The sequence below is a fragment of the Trachypithecus francoisi genome, unplaced genomic scaffold (genome assembly GCF_009764315.1).
Source record: "Trachypithecus francoisi isolate TF-2019V2 unplaced genomic scaffold, Tfra_2.0 Lachesis_group21, whole genome shotgun sequence".
NCBI classification, from domain to species: Eukaryota; Metazoa; Chordata; class Mammalia; order Primates; family Cercopithecidae; genus Trachypithecus; species Trachypithecus francoisi.
Window position 1 is genome coordinate 58,648,019 of NW_022681467.1, and position 16,464 is coordinate 58,664,482.

The following is a 16,464-nucleotide window of genomic DNA, read 5'->3' on the forward strand; positions in this document are numbered from 1 at the left end:
GGCACCCTTCCCCTGGGCCAGGGTCATCGGTTTGCGCTTGCTCCCGGGAGTCTGGGATTGGAGTCTTGTCTTAGGCAGTGGCAGCTGACGTGGCCTGACCACCCGGCCTGTCCAGGTCCACAGGTGAGGGGCCGCAGTGGGGGTGCTCCCAGCCCAGCAGGCAGCCCTGGACAGTGACCCCAGAGCAGGAACCAGGGCTGCAGTGGGCACTGACCCGGCCCTGATACCGAGGATTCGCCCTCCCCGGGGTCTTCCTGGGCCTTGGGCTGCCTGGGTCCGCTCCAGCGACTGGAGAGGGGTCTGCGGCTTCGGAAACTCGCGGGTCCCCCCTGCCCCTTCCTGAAGGGAGCCCTTCAGCGCCGCACGCCTCCTCCCCCACACTTGGGTTGAAGAGCAAGGGGAGAAAAGAGCGTCTTTCTCTCTTGCTCAAAGCTGCGTGTGTGCAACGCGCCAGTCCCAGGATAATTTTAACTCGCGGCCGGAGAGAAGGCGGCGCCCGCCTGGCGTCTTTTTTTTTTTTTTTCACCCTGGAGGGCTGGGCTGTGGCGCGGGGCGGGTAGAACCCCCCGCCCAGGTGGGCCCGGCTGAATGGGGGGCTTGTGCAGGCGGGGGCGGGGAAGGGGAAAGGGAAGGGGCCGCCCACCTCGCTCCCCGCCTGCCCGCCCGCCCGCTGCCAGCCCCGCCGCAGTTCAGACTCCGCGCAGCCATGGCCCGGCCGCCCGCGCTCGCCCCGCTCCTGCTCCTGCTCCTGCTCGGGGAGCTCCTGGCGGCCGCCGGGGGGCAGGTGAGCGTGAGCTCCGGGCTCTGACGCTGGACGTGGAGCCGCGCGGCCCAGGGACGGCCCCAGCCCCGAACCCGCCACTCCGGGGTGCCCGGCGCAGCCTCGACGCCCCCAGCCCGTGTGTCGCCGTCGGGGTGCGGAGTCGCCAGAGCCTCGGGATGAGCCCGGACCGACCGCGTCCTCGATGGGTCCTCGCTGGCCCTGGTCGGCCGGCGCCGCCGCTTCTGCTGGGAGCACAAGGAGGCCTTTGTTCCCGTGGCCCGAGGGAGGCGGGGGACACACTGCCCGGGGTGCCTGGCTCCGCCCGAGGCTTTGGGGCTCACCGAGGAGAGCAGGCCCCGGAGCCGCTCGGGACCCGGGAGGAGGGAATGCTGGGTCAGGCCCCCTGGGGCACCTGCGCTCCTTAATGAGTTTTCTCCGTTTCAGAAAGTGGGACTCCCAGGCCCTCCAGGTCCCCCAGGGCCACCGGGGAAGCCCGGCCAGGACGGCATTGACGTGAGTTTGGGGGTGGGGAGGGCCCCGAGCGCTCTGGGGTTCTGACTCTGGCCCCCACCTCCCTGAGCTCCCCAGCCTGATGGAGAGAAAACCAGGCCCCACCTCCCAGAGCCAGGGTGACATCAGGGGGCAGCCAGAGCCTTCATGGGATGGAGGTGGCCCTGCGGGGATTGCTGGTGGATAGGGGTGGAGGGTGTCACGTGGTGGTCCTCGACCCAGAATGCCAGCACTGAGGTATGTGTGTCTGGGTCCCCTGAGGGGCCTGTGCCCCCGTGTTCTGGGTTCTGGCCCCTTGGGCTGAAGTGGGGAGGGGCATGTCCCTCGGGTGGTTGGGGACCGGGGGTGTTGTTGGAGGTTGCTGGGCTCTGGAGCCAGCCATGGAGGGGGCTCAGGAGCCGACTCGGTCCCAGAGATGGCGTCCCTCACGGGTATCTCAGGCCTGGTATGGACCAAGCAGCAGGAGGGGGCAGCTGAAATTCTACAGCTGTGTGTCTCTCTGAGGGACCGTCTGGGGTGAACCTCCCATGTGGCCACTACCAGGATAGGGGTCCCCTCAGGGCCTGTGCTCGCTGCGTGGTTCTCCATGGAGGGCTGTGGAGGGCTGTACCAAGAGCCCCCCGTGACCCACCCTCTGCCCCCCGCCCAGCTCGGCCTCAATGGCCACAGCCTCCTTGCCCGGCCACAGGGCTGTGCTCAGGACAGGCATGTGGGCCTGAACCCCCATGGCCCACGGCCCTGGCCTCCCTAAGGCTCCTCCTGGGCCAGATACCTGGACCCCAGGGCTCCCACCTGAAGCCTGGTCTTGACGTCTCAGTTAAAGACCCGGTGGTCGTCAACAGGGTGGGGAGCTGGGGGATCTTCCTGGAGACTGTGGGGAAGCTGCCCTTAGCAGCAGATGGAACAGAGGGGCCTCCCAGCCCCCAGGCCTTCTTCCTAAAGCCCCAGGCCATTGATGGAGGGGGATTAGTGATGCATTCCCATTACTCCTGGGAGCTGTGTCCCCACGCCTGCAAAGTGGTTCCCAAATGCCCTGTGGCTGCAAGCGCTGAGCCCCTCTCTCCAGGTCACCCCTTTGCCTACTGCTGCCCCACACATGGGAGGGCGCCCCCTAGGTATGGATCGGGGGCTCAGGGACGCCTTTTGTCTGCTTGAGCTGGGCCTGCAGGGCTGATGTGGAGGCCAGCACTGCTCTTTTCCCTGAGGCGGGGTTCTTGGGCGACCTCTGATTTTCAGGGTTACATGTGGGTATCTTTCCTCACAGGGAGAAACTGGTCCTCCAGGTCTGCCTGGGCCCCCGGTGAGTGTCCCTGGCTAGGGAGATAACCTTTTTCCAGTCTGGAGAGAAAGAGAGGACTCGGAACAGAGGGGTCATTGATGTCCTGTCTCATCCTGCCGGAGCCCGGGTTGCCTAAGGGGAGGCCTCAGAGGGCCCGGAGCAGGCCCGGAGCCAGGGGGCGGGAGGGGAGTGTGTGGGCTCACCCTCTGCATGTTCTGGGCAGGGCCTGACTTTGAAGCTTTCTTTGGACCAGTGCCAGGCAGGCCAGGGCCGGAGCTGGTACAGCCCTTCAGGTCCCCCAGGCCCAAGGTCGCACGGAGCCCTCCCACTTTCTCCAGCTCCAGGGATTGAGGGTCCTGGGGCTCAGAGTCCTGTCTGGGCCCACTGGGGGTCCAACAGAGGTGCCTGCTGGCCCTTAGCCAGGGAGGCTGAGGTGACCAGACGAAGATCTTACAGATGCCACTGAGGGAGGAGGCGGGCAGCCTTCCTGGGCCAGCAAGGTGTGGGCAAGCAGGACATGCGTGCCCCAGCTGAGCTGGGTCTGCCAGACGGCAGGGAGGACCCAGGTGGGGGGAATTGGAAAGCATTTTGCTTCCTTGCTGAAGGACTGGGCTCGGAGCCAGACCCCACCCTCACATCTCTGCCCTTTCCTCCTGTACAGGGACCCAAGGGGGCCCCAGGAAAGCCGGGGAAACCAGGAGAGGCCGGGCTGCCCGGACTGCCGGGTGTGGACGTGAGTGCGCCTGCCCCTCCCCCCATACCCCACTCCCCGCTCCGAGGCTCTGGAGGAGTCCAGCCTTAATTGCTGTTGTCCAGCTGGGCCTGCTCAGGCGGGAAGCCCAGTCCTGAGAGAAGTCTCCAGAAGTCCCCAACAGGGGTCCTTTGGCCTTTATCCCAGATGCCACTAGCATCTGGCAGAGGACAGAGCCAGCCCAGTGGAGTCGGAAGTCCCGCCAGCCTTCGCTTGTCCAGGAACGAGTGCCCATTGTCAGGCCCCTCTGCCCACTGCTGCCCGGGCCCCTGTGAGCCCCAGGCTGGCCTCGCTCAGTCATCATGGGCTCCAGGCCTGACCCCAGGGCCACTGGAGCTTTATTCGGGAAGCCAGGCCTGAGAAGTGAGCTGTCCGGTCCTACTGGGTTGTTCCCCGAGGCCTGACTACAGCAGGGGCCTCCGTTGCTGGCTTCCTGCTGGCTGCCCCCCTCCTCCCAGGCCCTCTGGGCACAGCAGGTAGACAGTGGACAGGGCCAGGAGAGGAGGCTGCCAACCTAAGGGTCTTCTGTGCCTCTGGACGCGCCAAGGGAAGGGTCCATGCTTCCGTTTTTGCCTGGGAGTGGCACGTGCTTCCCATACGGCCCCTCGAACTCGCCCTCTGCCTCTTTCCCCAGGGTCTGACTGGGCGAGATGGACCCCCTGGACCCAAGGGTGCCCCTGGGGAACGGGTAAGTGCCTGTGCAAAACCCAGTGGCTTCAGTTCAGCAGTGAAGTCCCTCGGCCACCTCTGGCTGTTCTGTGTCCGCAAGGCCAAGGAGCTGGTAGTTCCAAGGACAGCTGCCCTGCCCGTGCCTGGGGTGGAGGGGCAGAAGGGAAGGGTGCCACGTGGCCAGTCCCCTGTGCCTGCCTCCCTGCCCCACCCCCACATAGGGTCAGAGTTGTCCTGGTATCCAGACCATGGCAGGGAGAAGAGGGATGGTTTGGGGGAACCCACCCCAGGTGCCTCCTCAGAATGTCCCTGCAGCCCCCAAGGACCTGGGCGGACCACCACCAGGGACCCCTGGGCACGCAGCCTGCAGAGTCCCCTGTGCCTGCCTGCTGGACACTGAATCTTTTACCCTGACTGAGCGGCACCACCGCCCAAGGGTGCCTTTCTCCCCTCGTGGCTTCTGAGTACAAAACCGAAACCAGCATTCTCTCTTCGGCAGTCAGCCAACCGGGTGCCACTGACCCCAGACTCAAAGCATCACAGAGGGCAGGAAGGCTGGGCTGGGGACACAAGGACACAGCCCTGCCCGTGGGCCCCTTGAGAGCTCGTCAGGCATGAGGCGGATTCTGAGCTGAAAACAGGAGGGAAATAGTAGCTGCTGGCGGCCGAGTCCGTGGTGCCCGGGGGTGTGGGGTGGGCTCGTCTCCAGGCTTTCAGGAGGGGCCTCCAGCCTTAGAGCAGGGCCCGTGTGTGCCGTCCAGGGAATGAGACAAGCAGCAGGGGCCAGACAGGGTCCAGAGAGTTTGGAGAGCAGACAGGACCTGGCTGCCCAAGGCTCCGGGGACTTGCTGACGACGTGGGCGGGGGCTGAGGATTCAGCAGGCTCCATGGGTGGGTTATCGGGAGGGCTTCCTGGTGGAGACGGGCACCTGGGGTCACTTCTGTGCATCTCAGACCTGCCCCAGGTCGCGCCTTCGCCTTTCTGTAGCAGGCACTGGGACTCTGGTGCCATCTGTCTCCAGCAGCTCCCCAGGATGGCAAAGACCCTCCAGGTCAAGAGGGCTCGAAGGCCCTGCCCCTCTGCGAAGTGCAGACTTGGACCCTGTTGCCCTGGGAGTTGGAGTTGCGGGTCCCACTTCAGCGGGAGGGGATTGGGTTTGCAAATAGAGGCCCAGCCCAACCTAGATGCCTGCTTTCCTCCCACAGGGAAGTCTGGGACCCCCGGGGCCGCCTGGGCTGGGGGTGAGTATGGAGTGTGGTCTTCTCCTCTCCATGGAGTTTGGGGAACTGGAGAGTCTGGTCTAAATGGCATCCAGGAATCTCAGGGGCCATCCCTGGCCCTCTCCTCTGCAGCCTCTCCAGAGGCTGGTGCCTGGACAGAGTCCTGGAGCCCTCTCTGGGCTGGGACCAGATGCCCATGCTGGAACCGCCCTTTCCCCGGGACCCACCTGGGCCATCTTAGGGAGGGGTGAGGCACAGCCCATGTTGTGCCCAGCAGGCTCTGACCCCATGTTTGGCTTTGCAGGGCAAAGGCCTCCCTGGACCCCCCGTGAGTACTGACAGCCCTCGGGGCCCTGAGCAAGCACGCAAGTACCCAGAGCCTGCCAGGCTGGGATGTCCCAAACCGTGCCTGGGGGTGGGGCTTCTCAGGGGCGGTGATCTGACCACCCCATACCTGGAGCCCCCCTCCCTTCGGAGGCGGCACACCGACCCTGGGTGGGGATCCTCGGGGTTCCCAGGTGCAGACCTCCTCACCTCTCTTTACCTCCCTCCAGGGAGAGGCAGGAGTGAGCGGCCCCCCAGGTGGGATCGGCCTCCGCGGCCCCCCGGTGAGTGGCTGTCCCAGACCCCCTTAGAGTGCTCACCTGTGGCCTCCACCCCCAGACTCAACAGCCAGGGACCCTCTTCCCCTTTCGCCTTTCCCTTTCTTTCCGACCCCTACCTTGGTAGGTGTTGGTAGAAGCCCTGGCCAATGATCCAGACCCGACCTCAGGACGCAGACACCAGCAGAGGCGTGGGAGTGGGGGCTGGCGGGAGCTGGGCGTGTCCACCTCCCTGGGAGAAGCCAGGCACCTCACTTAGGTGGGGGCTGGTCCCAGTCTAAGTCGTACCACTCTAAGAAATAGCCTCTCTCCAGGGACCTTCTGGACTCCCCGGCCTCCCTGGCCCCCCAGGACCTCCCGGACCCCCTGTAAGTACTGGGCAAAGGCTCTAAGAAGTGCTGGGCATGGACTAGGGCACCGGGTTGGGCCCTCCCCCTTCCCCCTCCCCCTCCCCCTCCCCTTCCCCCTCCCCCTCCCCCTCCCCCCCCCCCCCCCTCCCCCTCCCCCTCCCCTTCCCCCTCCCCCTCCCCCTCCCCCCCCTTCCCCTTCCCCCTCCCCAGGCTCCATGCCCTCCGAGATCTCCTAACCCTAACTTGGCCACTCCCAGAAACAGTCAGTGGTGGGGGCAGTGGCTATGGCTAGGCCAGCCAACTTGGGGATGATCAGGGCTCAGGTCCCCATGGCCACCCTGCCCCAAGGACAGGTGGATTCTGTCATTGTCACATGCCCTGTGGGTGGGCCAGCAGCACCCAGCACTGGCCACTTGGGGGATGGGATGAAGGGTCTCCAAGTCCCCTGGTAGATGGGGAAGATTGTGGTCCATCAGAGAGTGGGTGGATGGGTTGGGTGGGTGCAGGTGGACAGGGAGGGCAGGAGAATGTCAGCTGTCTCTTTGTGTCTTAGGGACACCCAGGAGTCCTCCCTGAAGGCGCCACTGACCTTCAGGTAGGCACTTGCAGCCATATATGAAGGGCGCTGGGAGGTGCCTACCTTGGGGGGCGGGGTCTGGCCTGGAGAGGGACTCGTCCATCCTGGCAAGAAGGCAGGGCCTGAACACTCCCTGGGAATGAGAGCTCAGTGCAGACAGCTCAGATACAACCTGGCAGAGAGCCTGGCTGGGACCTCCCCCTCCCGCTTCCCACCCTCCTCGCCACCGCCTAGACCTGCACTGTCCCTCACGAAGCCACCAGGCGCATGGCGCTGTGCAAATGTAATGAATCATAATCATGTTACAGAGCCCTCGAGCTCCCCTGCGTCATCCGCAGAGGGCACCCTTGGCCACAGATGGCGACAGAATAGTCCCTCGCTGCATTCGGGACTGGAGTCTGAGGCCCACCTTTATCTTGATCTTTGAACCATGTCAATCGCCTGAAAAGAAAACAGGTTCAGGCCAGGCACAGTGGCTCACGCCTGTAATCCCAGCACTTTGGGAGGCCAAGACAGGAGGATTGCTTCAGCTCAGGAGTTTGAGACCAGCCTGGGCAACATAGTGAGATCTTTGTCTCTACAAAAAATGTTTAAAGTAGCCAGACGTGGTGGCATGCCTGTTGTCCTAGCTACTTAGGTGGCTGTGATGGGAGGATCACTTGAGCCCAGGAGGCAGAGGTTGCAGTGTGCTGTGATCAAGCCACTGCACTCCAGCCTGAGCAACCAAGCTAAACCCTGTCTCAAAAAAAATTTTTTAAAAAGTGAAGAGGAAAGGCCGGGCGCGGTGGCTCAAGCCTGTAATCCCAGCACTTTGGGAGGCCGAGATGGGCGGATCACGAGGTCAGGAGATCGAGACCATCCTGGCTAACACGGTGAAACCCCGTCTCTACTAAAAAATACAAAAAAAATTAGCCGGGCGAGGTGGTGGGCGCCTGTAGTCCCAGCTACTCAGGAGGCTGAGGCAGGAGAATGGCGTGAACCCGGGAGGCGGAGCTTGCAGTGAGCTGAGATCCGGCCACAGCACTCCAGCCTGGGCGGCAGAGCGAGACTCTGTCTCAAAAAAAAAAAAAAAAAAAAGTGAAGAGGAAAGAAAATGGGCTTGGGAGGCCACGGATCTGTCTCTCCTCTGTTTGGCAGTCAGTGCCTTGTTTCCATAGAAAGGTTTGATAGTTTTGAAGGGAAAAGCTCGGCCCACTCTGACCTGGCCACCGGTGGCTGTCTACCAGCCTCTCTCCTCACCCCACCCCGGGACCTGGGTGCCTGGCCAGCCTGTGTCTCAGAAGGGAGGCTTTAGGGAACCTTCCAGAATGTGGTGTGTGATTGGGCCCCTGACCATGGGATGAGTGGGGCGGGGGCTGAAGATACGGGTCTGAACCCTTGGCCCAGCCTGCCCATTGCAGCTGTGGGATAATCTAGAAGCAGCCCTGGGTTTCCTGAGCATCAGGCCTGTTGCCTGGGCTCATGGTGTCCCTCCTAAAAGCCCCGTGCCAAGCACATTCCTGTGCTGAGGACAGCCCCCGACCTAAGGCTGCTGCAAGGCTCCCTGCAGAGCCGACTGCTGTGCTGTGCTGAATGGCTGCTTTGAAACCCAGTGTCTGCCGTGGGGCTGAGAAATCCGAGCCGGCTGCTCTATGCAGCCTCCGCTGCGCTTGGCCAGTGCTGAAGGAGACTCTGTCTGTGTCCTGTCCTGGTGCTGTCACCGGGGCGGAGTGGCCTCCTGGGGTCCCGTCACCCATGCGGAGTGGCCTCCTGGGGTCCCGTCACCCGTGCGGGGTGGCCTCCTGGGGTCCCGTCACCCGTGCGGGGTGGCCTCCTGGGGTCCCGTCACCCGTGCGGAGTGGCCTCCTGGGGTCCCGTGGGTGCTGACTTCTGCGTCGGAGGGTCCTGCTCTGTTTGGCTGGGAGGGGTCTGACTGCTCTGTTTTCTGCCAGTGCCCAAGTATCTGCCCACCAGGTCCTCCAGGGCCCCCTGGAATGCCGGGGTTCAAGGTGAGTCACTGGGACCCAAGCACTGCCCTGTGCTGGGCAGGAGGCAGCTGGGCTCCCATGGGGCTGTGGGGGTGGCAGGTCCAGAAAGCCGGGCCCTGGTTCCAGGGTTGCCCCAGGAAGAAAGCCAGTCCAGCCTCCCTGTCCCGCCTTCAGCACCCCAGTGACAAGCTGATGTGGCCAGGGTGGGACTAGTAATGGGCATCAGAGAGAGACTGTGGGGGAGAGCTAGCCTCAAGCCCCCACCCACCCCCCAGCCCTGGCCCGCTTCTGACCGCAGAGCACCCTCAGGTGGGTCCCAGCGCCTCTCAGGCCTCGGTTTCCCCGTAAGGGCCCAGGCCCACAGTCCTGCACTGCCGTGTGGCGGGCCCTGGGCTGACCTCACTTCAGTGTTGCCAGGGAGGGGGGTGTCCGGGGGTGGGGTGGGCAGTGACCCCATGTTTGCTTTCAGGGACCCACTGGCTACAAAGGCGAGCAGGGGGAAGTCGGCAAGGACGGCGAGAAGGTAAAGCTACCGCACAGCAGCTGGGGAGGGGCTGGGGCCTGGGGGCTGGGCTCAGGCAGGAGAGAGGGGCTGTCTCATGGGTGTGCCTGTGCTGGCACCTGCTGTGCCCGTCTTCTGGGGGCCTGGCTGGCCAGAGCTGCGCGATTTGGGCAGGGTCCCTGGACAGATCCCTCCTGCCTGGCCTGGCTGTGGAAGCTCCCTGGTTTGTGTCTGTGGCCAGGGCAAGAGGCGTCTGTGAGGATGACTTTCTTTAGGCTGTAGCGTTCCCTCACCTGTGGCTGCTATCCATGGAGGGTGTCCATCGTCACGTGCAGGCCAGGGGACCAGGTCTGGGATGGCCTTTAGCATGACTGGAGTGATCAGATGAGGAGACACCAGGTGCACATCAGAGGGGTCTCTGCTTGGCCATGAGGAGGGGCCTGGACAGGGCTGAAGGGTTTATGGGAACGGTGACCACGGACCCAGCCCCGCAGGGCGAGGCCACCGAGACTCGCAGGACTGCTCCGGAGCTGTGGGCAAGTGACCCCTTCACAGAGCCTCCAAGGACAACTGTGAAGGGGGCAACACCCCCAGCTGCTTGGGCTTGACTAGGGTGACTGGAGGCAGCGAAAGGTGCAAGGAGAGCCAGACTGGGCCACTGACCACCCTGTCCCCTCTGTTTCAGGGCGACCCTGGCCCCCCTGGGCCCGCCGGCCTCCCGGGCAGCGTGGGGCTGCAGGTGAGGCTAGGAAGGGGTAAGGCTGGTGGGATGGGAACTCAGCCCTGCACATATCTACCCCCGAGGGGCCATCTCAGGCTGGGGAGCATTTGGCCAATACCCAGGCACAGGAGCGCGACCTGGCTGGGGGTCTCACCTCTGCCAAGGCTGCTGATTTCAAGGCTGGTGCCCCCTACCTCTGGGGGACCTGAGCTGAGGCTGAGGGCTCATGGAAGACACCAGGGCTCCCAGGGGTACCCCGAGGGCCGAGGCCCTGGGTACTCCCCGGGGTGGAGGTGAAGCCCTAGTCTCTGCAACTGTGCCTCTCCCGCAGGGGCCCCGGGGATTACAAGGACTGCCAGGGCCACTCGGGCCCCCTGGGGACAGGGTAAGTCCTGCAGCCCCTAGTGGGGGCCGGCCAGGTGGCTGGGGGCCTGGCTGTCCACACCTCCAGACTTCAGATGGGCCCCATGAGTGACGCTCTGAAGCAGCCGGCACCCTGGCTCTGGCCGCCGCCGCTGTGGCGCAGGCCTTGCTCTGGGCCCCTGTTCTCGCGTGTGCCTGGGCTGACAGTCAGCAATCACTGACACCCGCACGCAGTCCCAGGCTGCTGTGGGGGCTGTTCGCACGTGTGCCTGGGCGAGGGCTGATGAACTGCTCGCTGACACCAGCACGCAGTCCCAGGCTGCTGTGAGGGCTGTTGTGGCTTAGGCCAGAGCAAGGGGCAGGAGGGATTTGGAGACGATCAGGTGGCATCTTGGGGGAACTTGCTGGGGAGCCCTAGAGGAAGGGCTGCTTGTGTCTGGGCCTCCCCTGAGGGAGCACTGGGGGGATGCCAGCTAGGCCTCAGACAAGATGACCCCGGATCCCCTCTCTCTGCAGGGTCCCATCGGGTTCCGAGGGCCGCCTGGGATCCCAGGAGCGCCTGGGAAAGCGGTACGTGTGTCCGTGGACGGTGGGCCCCGTGCCTCATGGCCTCTCTCCCCTTTCCCTGTGCTCCTCCCAGATGCCCCCAGCCCCACTGGGGCCCCCCTTCTGTGGCTGAGCTGTTCCCTGGACACCCTGGGAGGGCTTGTGGCATGAGTAGTGGGTGCTTACCAATGGAATCCATTCTTCGTGGGACATTCACCTCCTTTCTGGTTCTGGATGTGGAATGAGAGGTCACCATTGTCCCTGTGGCACCTCCAGCCATCTCTGACCACTCCTGGAGGGCTGTCCCCTGCTCAGGCCTGGAGGGCCCCCATCCCACTCTGACCATCTCCGTGGTGTTAACTCTGTCCCTGTCCCACCTTATCATTTCCAGGGTGACCGAGGCGAGAGGGGCCCAGAAGGGTTCCGCGGCCCCAAGGGTGACCTCGTAAGTGAGAAGGAACTTGGTTCCCTGGGTCCTTATGTGGAAGAACCCAATTTCCCTCCTGACTCGTGCTGGGGATGGGGCACACTTGGGAGTGAGACTGTGAGGGGCCACCCTGGTTGGGCCTGGGGGTGCATGGGGGTGAGCCTGGCCCTGGAGGGCCCCAGCTCTCTCCCTGGCCCCAGCCGTTCTCCCAGAGCCGCATGGGAGCTCTGTGGCCCCCTGCAGAGCAGCCAGTGGGCCGGGTGGAGGGACCAGGCTCCAGGGCTTGGATCCTGCCCCCAGAGAAACGGCTCTTTGGGTTGAGCAAGTGAACATAAGGAAAGTCCAGAGACATAAGGAAAGTCAAGCGTTCCAGGAGTGGAACTGAAGTGACCGTCCCCAAACTGGTCAACCTCCACACCTCTCTCGACCGAGCCCTCGCAGCCGGAGCAGCAGGGAGCCACGGAGCCGTGCTGCAGCATCCATGGATCCAAACACAGTTTTCTCCGCGCACCCACAGGCCCCAGGGTGGTGGTCAGGGATGGCCCCTGCCACTGCCCCCCACAGCTCCTTGGTGTCCCCGAGCAGCTGGCCGGGGAATGCGTGAGGCCATCTGGGAAGAGACTGCCACTGCCTCTGTCACTTGTGTGTCCTCTAGGGCAGACCTGGTCCCAAGGGAATCCCCGGAGTGGCCGGGCCAAGTGGGGAGCCGGTGAGTGCATGTGGCTACTCCCCAGAGAATGCTCCTCCCCTGGGTGCTGGCTACGTACAGGCAGAGACCGCACTCAGAAGGGATGGAGCTCAGTGCCCTCTGCTGTGGCCATCTTGAAATCCGGGTTAACGGTTGAACAGCCCCACTGCCCTGCACATTTCTCTTTTGCCCAGAGCCTCACGAGTGTGCAGGAGTAGGGCCCTCAGGCTGGGTTTGCCTGCATGGAGGACACGGGAAGTAAGGGTGGGTGGGCAGCACCAGTGGGCAGAGGTGGCTACTCCTGGGGTCCCAGGCACCCGTGCAGGCACTTTCCTTCCTACTGTGTGCCCACCCTCAGCCCAGACTGGAGCTCCCTTCCAGCCCCTCATGTTGCCTCTACCCCTGGAGCGGTGCCCTCTCTTGGGACACCCAGCACTTGGCTGTGTCCTGATTTCAAAACCAGTCCAGGGTGGACGAGGCAGGCCTGGCCTAAGTCCTGGCTCCCAAGCCTCAGTTTTTCCACCGTAAAATGGGCCAGAACCGAACTTCCCTTAGGGTACCATGATGTGCCTCGTGGACGAGGCCTCGGGCGTCAGCGCTGCTTCAGCACTGCCTCTGCCACCCCCTGCACCCCTCGCCTGTGTGGTCACCAAGGCAGCACTGGTTGCCACAGGCCACCTCGATCATGAAACCAGACAACTGCCAGGGTTTGGGGGCAGACACAGTTTTAGGTTGATGGGGAAGGAGGCTGCCCCCAGGGCGGGACTGTAGAGGAAGGGAGTGGGGGCCGCCTGCCCAATGGGCCTTACGCATCCCTTGTTCCCAGGGCATGCCGGGCAAGGACGGCTGGAATGGCGTGCCAGGACTCGATGGCCAGAAGGTTGGCATGGGGCTCAGGGTGTGATGAGAGGGAGGGGACTGGAGAGGAGTTCAGCCTTCTGAGGCCTCAGCCTCCCCTTCCCCACCCCAATCTTTGTCCTCACAGGGAGAGGCTGGTCTCAACGGTGCTCCGGGAGAGAAGGGCCCCAATGGGCTGCCGGTGAGTGCCTGGTGGGTGGGGCCAGCCTGGGGCACCACAGCTTCTGCCTGCCCAGGGGCCCCTGTTGGGCTGGGTGGGTTGGCCGCTGTAGGACTGGCTCCCTGTGAGGGGTTCTGGGGCCTGTGTCCATCAGGGCCTGGCACAACCCCTGGCTCCCAGTGGGTGCTGTGCCGGTGGGTTTGCATATGTGTGCTTATTCATATGTACATGGGACATGTGTGAACATGTTTATGGCCATCCCTGGATGCCGTGCAGTCATCACCCCCAGGGGCCCTGAGTAGGGGCTCCTGCATCCAAGGCCAGGGAAGCTCTCAAAGCTGCACGTAAGGTCGACAAGGCTGGGAGAAGTCAGCCCTGCCCTTTGGGTGCACTCACTCTGGCCCCTGCACCCTGCCTGTGTGCACATTGCCCTGACCGGCAGGCCTGACCTCAAACTCTCTCCTGGCAGGGCCTCCCCGGACGAGCAGGGTCCAAAGGCGAGAAGGGAGAAAGGGTATGTGGCTGCAGCCGCTTTCTCTCTGCAAGGGGAGGCGAGAGGGCGGGAGGCGAGGGGCCGGGAGGCCAGTGACCTGGCCCCAATGCAGGTGCAGGCAGGCACTCACAGCTTTCCTTTCCCTGCAGGGCAGAGCTGGGGAGCTGGGTGAGGCTGGCCCCTCGGGAGAGCCAGGCGTCCCTGTGAGTATCTGTGGCGCCCCAGACCCCACCCCATCTCGCATGTGTGCAGGCCCTGCCCTCACACCCTCCTTCCCTTCCCTGTAGGGAGATGTTGGCATGCCTGGGGAGCGCGGTGAGGCTGGCCACCGGGGCTCAGCGGTGAGTGCAGGGATGTGGCCCTGGGTTGGGGGTTAGCACTGAGCCATTGGCACATGGGCCCAGTTTCTGAGCAGGCCGAGGTGGCATTTGGTTGCCTTGATGAGCCAGGCTCACAAAAGCTGAGGATGCCGGGAGGTGTGGGGCCCTGCCTTCGTGTCCCTCGCCCACTGGGAGATGGTCCGGGCCAGGCCGGAGCTGCCCTGTTTTCAAGCCCTCTATGCCGAGCCTAGCCTTGTGGCCCGTAGACTGAGATGACAGCACAGGACCCTGGTCAGGGGAGCCATGGGCATGGGTGCCTGGCCCCGAGTCTGGCCTGACAAATTGGGTCCAGGGCATGCCTGAGTTCTGAGACCCCCTAAACTGCCCTGGGAGGTAGCCCTGCCTCTGTCCCCAGCAATCCAGCCAGGTGGCTTAGAACTGGCTCCAGTGTCCACCCAGCTCTGGGGGGAGGCCAAGCCAGGCTCCCTGGGACCTCTTGGGGGCTCCTGGAACCCTGAGACATCCGCTCACACCTCACCTTTGTCTTCCAGGGGGCCCTCGGCCCGCAAGGCCCTCCTGGAGCCCCTGGCATCCGAGGCTTCCAGGTGGGTGAGGTTGGGGCAAGGGCCTAACAGGGGGCGGCACACCCAGATGGGTGAGACCCGACAGGGTACGGGCACTGATGAGCCAGGACCTCCCTCCCCAGGGCCGGAAGGGCAGCACGGGAGACCCCGGCCTTCCAGGCCCCCAGGGCCTCCGAGGTGATGTGGGCGACCGGGTAAGTGGCCCTCTCAGCAGGAAGCACCCCTGTGCCCCCACCCCCACCCCCTACCGCAATCCCCCCACCCCCTACCACAGTCCCCCACCCCCTACCACAGTCCCCCACCCCCTACCACAGTCTCCACCCCCTACCACAGTCTCCACCCCCACCACAGTCCCCCACCCCCTACCACAGTCCCCCACCCCCTACCACAGTCCCCCACCCCCTACCACAGTCTCCACCCCCTACCACAGTCCCCCACCCCCTACCACAGTGCCCTGGGACGCAGACAGGGAGAGGCCCTCATAGCTCCCGGTGGCAATTCTGACCATGGGCAGTGTCTCCCTGCATGGTGGAGGCAGTGGCATCGGCCCCAACTGTGGCGCCTTCGGCCCCTCTGACCTTCCATGTGGTGTTCCTTGTGGGTGGGCGGCTGCAGGAGCCTGGGCTCTGCCTCCTGCCCTGTGTAGAGGCCTGGCAGGGGACCTGGCGGGTGACCTGTACACAGGCAGTGCTCATTCCTCAGTGGAGGCTGAGGCTCCAGGAGCCAGGCCTGCTCCTGCCTGCAGTGTCTGGGGAGGCACCATTGACAGAGGATTGCGCTGCTATAAGATGGGTTTGAACACCAAGTCCCAAGTGACTGCAACAGTCACAGTTTCTACCTCGTCAAGACTTTTTCCTGCTGGTCTTGCAGCAGCTGCAGCGTTGGCTCCTTGGGGGTCCGGGCAGAAGGGGGACATGGCCTGCCCAGGGCCCCAGCTCACTGGGAGGAGCCTATGGGTCTGGTCTGGGCCCCAGCCACGCTCCACCAGGTCCCTGGGGACCTCGTGTGCCTGCTGTGGCCACCTCTGCCCTGCAGACAGGCCCCTTTTTAGACGTGAATCCTGAGAAGCCACCAGGACACAGCTACAGATGCCCATGCCTCCAGGGTGATGGTCATTCCAGGGTGGTGGCCAGGGCTGTAGACACCACCGCCCCATGGGAAATAGCGGGCTGTTCTCTAGCCTCCAGGCAGGACATTCCAGAGGTGGGGGCCATGCCAGCAACCTCAGGGCCTCCGAGAGATGTCAGGGCTGGCACTTGCCCTGCGGGTACTGCGCCTGTCCCAGGTGTGGGTGGGGCCTGGTGGCTGAATTTCCCTTTTGCTTTAAACTCACAGGAAAGCCTCCTGCTTTTCTGCCCCTTGGGCAAGTTCTCACTTACACGGCCATGTGAGCACGTGGACGTTTTTTAAAGGGGTTCATAGCAACTCCCGGACATGTCCTAATTTCACAGTCCCAGGGGAAGGTGATTAGCTGAGCTTTTGCATCTTTGACTCCACTGTGATGGAATTATCCTGCGATTGCGCAAAAATACCCGCACGAATTCACGGGTGCTACAGACAATGCCAAACCTAACGGGACTGCACTACCCACAAGGGGAGACTGGACAGAGCCATCGGGCCCAGAGGCTGTGAACCGGACCTTGGTCTCTGGGCCTGTGTCTGGGAGCCTGTGTTCACAGAAGCCCTTTGTACAGCACAGATGGGGATGTGGGGAGGTGTTTACCATTTCTGGGCCCAGGGCAGGCTTACTTTAGGGATTCCTGTCATTCCTCTAATCCAGAGCCTTTTCTCCACTCCCAGGGTCCGGGAGGCACCGCAGGCCCTAAGGGAGACCAGGTGAGCTGGGCGCAGGCCGGGGCAAAAGGAATGATGGCAAAGCTGCACAGCTTCTCCCAGACTCTGCCTGCCCTGGCTCTGGCCCTGGCTGTGTTTTAGGGATGCTGAGCCTCCTTTCTCCTCTTGCTGTCTCCGTCGGTCGCCCTTTCTGGCTCCTGCCACTCCTGCTTAGGACAGCGACAACAGCACTGGGCACCCAGCCCCCAGGCATGCCCCAGCGTGCCCCGCTGCCTTCCTGGGTGCAGATGGCTGGCCAGAGTGTCCCTGCATGGTCCTG

At 63.8% G+C, this 16,464-nt stretch overlaps 1 protein-coding gene across 1 annotated transcript in view; it reads left to right on the forward strand.

Annotated features, from left to right (window-relative positions):
* COL9A3 (collagen type IX alpha 3 chain) overlaps positions 1-16,464 on the forward strand; it is a 27,788-nt gene continuing 11,324 nt past the window's right edge. The window contains exons 1-25 of the mRNA XM_033187024.1: positions 1-784; positions 1,208-1,276; positions 2,538-2,573; positions 3,214-3,285; positions 3,938-3,991; positions 5,179-5,214; positions 5,498-5,521; positions 5,748-5,801; positions 6,110-6,163; positions 6,699-6,740; positions 8,654-8,710; positions 9,159-9,212; positions 9,877-9,930; positions 10,244-10,297; positions 10,792-10,845; positions 11,213-11,266; positions 11,904-11,957; positions 12,763-12,816; positions 12,922-12,975; positions 13,424-13,468; positions 13,597-13,650; positions 13,735-13,788; positions 14,319-14,372; positions 14,474-14,545; positions 16,152-16,187. Of these exons, the coding sequence (XP_033042915.1) occupies positions 707-784; positions 1,208-1,276; positions 2,538-2,573; positions 3,214-3,285; positions 3,938-3,991; positions 5,179-5,214; positions 5,498-5,521; positions 5,748-5,801; positions 6,110-6,163; positions 6,699-6,740; positions 8,654-8,710; positions 9,159-9,212; positions 9,877-9,930; positions 10,244-10,297; positions 10,792-10,845; positions 11,213-11,266; positions 11,904-11,957; positions 12,763-12,816; positions 12,922-12,975; positions 13,424-13,468; positions 13,597-13,650; positions 13,735-13,788; positions 14,319-14,372; positions 14,474-14,545; positions 16,152-16,187 (1,323 nt within the window). The 5' untranslated portion in view covers positions 1-706. The remainder of the gene's footprint in view (positions 785-1,207; positions 1,277-2,537; positions 2,574-3,213; positions 3,286-3,937; positions 3,992-5,178; positions 5,215-5,497; positions 5,522-5,747; positions 5,802-6,109; positions 6,164-6,698; positions 6,741-8,653; positions 8,711-9,158; positions 9,213-9,876; positions 9,931-10,243; positions 10,298-10,791; positions 10,846-11,212; positions 11,267-11,903; positions 11,958-12,762; positions 12,817-12,921; positions 12,976-13,423; positions 13,469-13,596; positions 13,651-13,734; positions 13,789-14,318; positions 14,373-14,473; positions 14,546-16,151; positions 16,188-16,464) is intronic.